This window comes from Hyposmocoma kahamanoa, unplaced genomic scaffold (genome assembly GCF_003589595.1).
Source record: "Hyposmocoma kahamanoa isolate Upper Pololo Valley unplaced genomic scaffold, ASM358959v1 74204, whole genome shotgun sequence".
NCBI lineage: Eukaryota > Metazoa > Arthropoda > Insecta > Lepidoptera > Cosmopterigidae > Hyposmocoma > Hyposmocoma kahamanoa.
In genome coordinates this window covers 11,214-16,005 of record NW_020653885.1, presented here as the reverse complement: position 1 = coordinate 16,005, position 4,792 = coordinate 11,214, and the positions used below count along the sequence as shown (strand labels likewise).

The 4,792-nt window shown below is 39.2% G+C and overlaps 1 protein-coding gene across 1 annotated transcript; it reads right to left on the bottom strand.

Annotated features, from left to right (window-relative positions):
• Positions 1-340: 340 nt before the first annotated feature.
• LOC113232343 lies at positions 341-3,143 on the bottom strand (the record flags this gene model as incomplete). Its single annotated transcript, XM_026467019.1, has 2 exons — positions 829-3,143; positions 341-538 (listed from the first exon to the last, which is right to left on the bottom strand). Coding segments are annotated over exons 1-2 (2,513 nt in total), but the record flags the coding sequence as incomplete, so codon positions are not given.
• Positions 3,144-4,792: the final 1,649 nt, after the last annotated feature.

Genomic DNA, 4,792 nt, shown 5'->3' with positions numbered 1-4,792 from the left:
TGTTAATAGATGCAAATTGACTTGTCCCTGGTACACGTCTGAAATAGTATTCAGCATCATATTTTGAATGTTTTTCAAGTTTTGAAGCATGCCATTTGCTGTTATCGCCGTTAATGTAAAATCTTGCTCTTTGTTGACTTCATTTACAGCATGTTGCACTGTGTTTATTGCTCTATCTAAGCTGTTTAGGTGTTTGTTTATCATCTTGTGTTGTTTAGCCATAATTTCTTGAGTTCGTTTAATTAAATTATATTCTGATTCGACGATAGATGTTTGGTTGACTCACAAGTTCTTCAAATGTCTTTGGTTTTGTTTTATAAGCTCTATATCACGTGTATACTGTTCTGCGAAACGATCGTCTAGTACGCCGAACAGGCTATTAGCGATATAGCCTACTCCATTGATAAGCCCGCGTCTCTGTCTCGAGTGACCACTAAAGTGCTGCGTAAGTAACAGCTGATTGTAGTATTGTAGTTCAATATACTCGTGACGCAGCTGTGGTGTGATCATGTTACATTTGTTGTGTTCCTCCATACTACTGCATGACGTTTCAAGGTAATTTAGTACTTTACAATTGGTCTTTTCATACAACCATTTTCTGTTTTTAAGGATACAACGCGTACGTATCCGTCGCGGCCAGGATGTAGGTCAGTTACTCTTGCCATAGGCCACTTCCCGGGCGGTAGGTTGTCATCCTGCACGATAACTAAATCTCCGATCTCTATGTTCTTTTGCGGCTGTGACCATTTGTTTCTTGTATTTAATTGCGATAAATATTCTGTTTTCCACCTTTTCCATATTTGTTGAAAAATTTGATTAGTTAGGTACCATCTCGTTCTTGCATCTTCCACTGTTTCTATAACTGTTACTTCTGCTCGTCCTGTTAAGAAGTGTGCTGGTGTTAAAAATTTTAAATCTTCAATATCTTCGGTTAGCGCACAGAGTGGCCTTGAATTCAAACACGCTTCTAACTGTGCTAGGATTGTTGAAAATTCTACAAATGTTAAACGTTGTTCACCTACTACTCTTCTTAAATGGAACTTTAGGCTCCGCACGGCTCTCTCCCAGAGGCCCCCCGCGCTAGGCCAGGAAGGAGCGTTAAAATGCCATTCTATGTTCATGCCGGCCAAAATTCCTAAAAAGTGTTCATCAAATGTTTCCCGCAGTTTCTCGTATTCTTCTTGTAGAACTCGGTATGTTCCAACGAAATTAGTTCCGCAGTCACTGTATAGGTGACGCGGAGCTCCACGTCTGGCTGCCATTCTTTTCAAGGCAGCCAGGAACGCCGAAGATGTTAAGTCAGTCACCAATTCTAAATGTATGGCCTTGGTTACCATACAAATAAATAGAGCGACGTAACCCTTTATTGTTCTTGAGTTTCTCATCTTGTTAGCTTTAATATCTATAAATCCAGTGTAATCAACCCCGGTATGGTAAAAAGGGAGAGCAGGTTCAACGCGCGCTGGTGGTAAGTCTCCCATTAGTTGATGTTGCTTCGTCGGATTGTTCTTCCTACATGTTACACAGTTGCGCAGTTGTTTTTTCACTTGATTGTTTCCTCCAGGGATCCAGTACTGCTGTCTTAGGTTAGCCATCGTCAGGCGGGCACCTCCGTGAAACGTAAGTTCGTGTGCTTCTTTTATTAAAAGTTCAGCTAGGCGACTGTCTCGTGGGATAATTTTCGAATGTTTCATCTCCATGCTAAGATTAGCGTTCTCTAACCGTCCACCAGCACGTAACACTCCACAAGTATCTATGGTCGGATTTAAATTAAATAACTTGCTTTTTACTCCAACTTTATGTTCATTGCGTAACTGTTCCATTTCCGTTGCAAATTCGCTTCGTTGTATATATCGTATTATTTGTAATTTTGCGGCAGACAATTCTTGTAATGTGAGATATCGCGGCATTTGCTTGCGCGTCGGTGCGAATGTCCTTAATAGCCACGCTACGACTCGTGTAACTTTGTTGAATGAACTGTATTTGTAGAGTAAATTATCAATAAGTTTATTTTCTTGTTTTTGACCCACATTGCACTGTTTCTTTGCTTCTAATTTCGTTGTATATGTTTCTAGTTGTTTATGTTTTATTTCAGCTGATGAAAGCCATGTTGGACCCTGCCACCATAGTGAGTTTTCCTTTAGTTGTAGCGCATATAAACCTCTACTGGCAGCGTCGGCAGGATTTTCATTGGACTTCACGTAACGCCAACACGTGCTAGTCATGACGTCAATTGTTTTCTGTACTCTGTTCGCTACGAATGGTTTCCATCGACTGGGTTCGCCTTGCAGCCAGCCTAGGACCACCATTGAATCTGTCCAGCCATAGATTTCAATGTTATGTTGAGAAAAAGCTTCTATTATTTTCTTCATCAACTTCGATAATAGATGTGCACCACATAGCTCTAGTTTCGGTAATGTTATCGCTTTTTTGTGTGGTACAAGTTTAGTTTTAGCGGCGAGAAGTGTTGTTTTCGGTTGATTTTTTACTTTGACGTACACGACACAGCCATATGCTTCGATAGATGCGTCACAGAAGCCATGCAGTTCTATGACGTCATTTTTTCTACACATTAACCAACTCAGTATTTCATACTGTTTAATAATATCTAATTCGGCCTTTATTTTTATCCACTCCTTGCTAATATCACTGGATACTTCATCGTCCCATTTAAGGTCATTCTTCCACAGTTTTTGAAATAAAAGTTTTAGCTTCGTCGATAGCGGTGCTAACCAGCCTAGAGGGTCGAACAGTCTTGATATTTCAGAAAGGAGGCTGCGTTTTGTTATTGGTGAGCTTTGTCTTGGAATGTTGCACTGGAATGTGAATTTATCTTCAGCGGAGTTCCAACAAAGACCTAATGTTTTTGTTGTGTTTTCTGTTTTGAAATTATAAACATTGTCTTTGGATTTGTTGCGCGTTGATTTAATATCTTCTAGCAGCCTTGGGTCGTTCGATGCCCATTTTCTTAAATTAAATCCACCTGAATTCATAAGGGAGTTCAAGTCTGTTATTAATTTCTTTCCTTCTTCAATATCATCAGCTCCATACAAAAGATCATCCATGTAAAATGCTGTTTCGGTGACGCGAGACGCTTCTGGATATTTGTCACGCTCATCTGCAGCTAGTTGTCTCAAAGTCATCATGGCTAAAAACGGGGCGGCTCGGGTTCCGTACGTTACGGTTTTGAGTTTAAATATTTGTATTGGTTCGTTGCGATTTTCTCTTCAAAATATTTTCTGATACTTCTGGTCGGCTTCGTTTACTAAAATCATTCTAAACATTTTTTCAATATCCGCTGTGAATGCATACTGAAACAATCTCCAGTTGAGTAATAACATTTGAAGATCAATTTGTAGATTAGGACCAGTACATAAGGTCGTTGAGACTGCAGCCTGTATTTGTTTTTTGCGACGCATTATATACCACCCTGTATTGCGTTGTTAGGGAATCTAAACGCTCGACACCGTGGTGCGGTAAAAAATATTCAGGTGTCTCGTTACCGCTCGCTAATTGCATATGACTCATTTGTTTGTACTCATTCATAAAAGTCTTATAATCTTGTTCCAATTTAGGCTGTTTTTCAAATTTTTTCTCCAGACTTCGAAACTGTGCTAATGCTGTTTGTTTTGATGACCCCAACTTGTCTTCAATATCCTCCTTCAATGGCAATCTAACTTCATAACGTCCGTCTTCTCTTCTGTTAGTTGTTGTATGGCACCATTTTATACATTCTTGATCTTCCAAAGACATGTTTGTTTGTTCGCTGATCTCTTCTACTTCCCAAAATCTTTTGATCTCGTCGATGTTCTTTAAGAGTACATTACACTGGTATGTTTTCGCGCTTCCGCATAATAACCAGCCCAGCTTTGTTTGCTGAGCAATCGGTTGTGTTGTATCTTCTCCTTTAATAATTCCTCCCAGTATGATATGTGAGTAAATGTCGGCGCTGAGTAGTATGTCAACCGGGCGGCTTATGTAAAATTCGGGGTCTGCTAATAATATATTTTCTATAAATCTCCATTTCGGCTTCTCAAATGTTTTGTTAGGTAAATTACCAATCAATGTGTTCATTATTACGACGAAACTGGAAGTCACTATGATTTGAGTGACATTCAATGTTGATAGCTCCCTTGCCGTTGTTCTCTGTCACTCCTACTCCAAAAATAGTTCCTTTGCACTGTTGCCTCTTAATTTTCAACAACTGCGCCGCTCTCTCCGTTATCAGGGAAACTTGAGAACCCTGGTCAATTAGTGCTCTCATGTTGTAATAGGTACCATCGGCACCCTTAACTTTTATTATAGCTGTTGACAATAAAATCTCAGCCGAATCGTCTTCTTCTTTTCGTGACACGTGTGAGTGGATGTTGACGTTTTCATTCTTCAGCATTGTCGTTGTTGCGCTATTTTGCATAGTTTTATTCAAAGGCTCGTGTAATATGGTGTTATGTTTCTTTGTGCACTTGCGGCACGTTTTTGTAGATTTGCATTCATTTCCGTTGTGGCTAAATAAACAATTAATGCAAACTTTCAAATCTTTTGTTAATTTAATTTTCTGTTCATTTGGTAATTCGAGAATTTTTTTGCAATTGTAGAGACCGTGATCGTTATTACAAAGTGGGCATTTTATTCCCGTCACGTGGAATGTTGATTTTGCAATGAACTTATTATTTCCTTTGTTCAAATTATTGTTGATTTGATATTGCGAAATTTTTCCATTTGACGTGGATGACTGCGCTGAAGAATATAAGTTGTTGAATGCATGCTGTTTATGTTGCGGGTTAATATCACC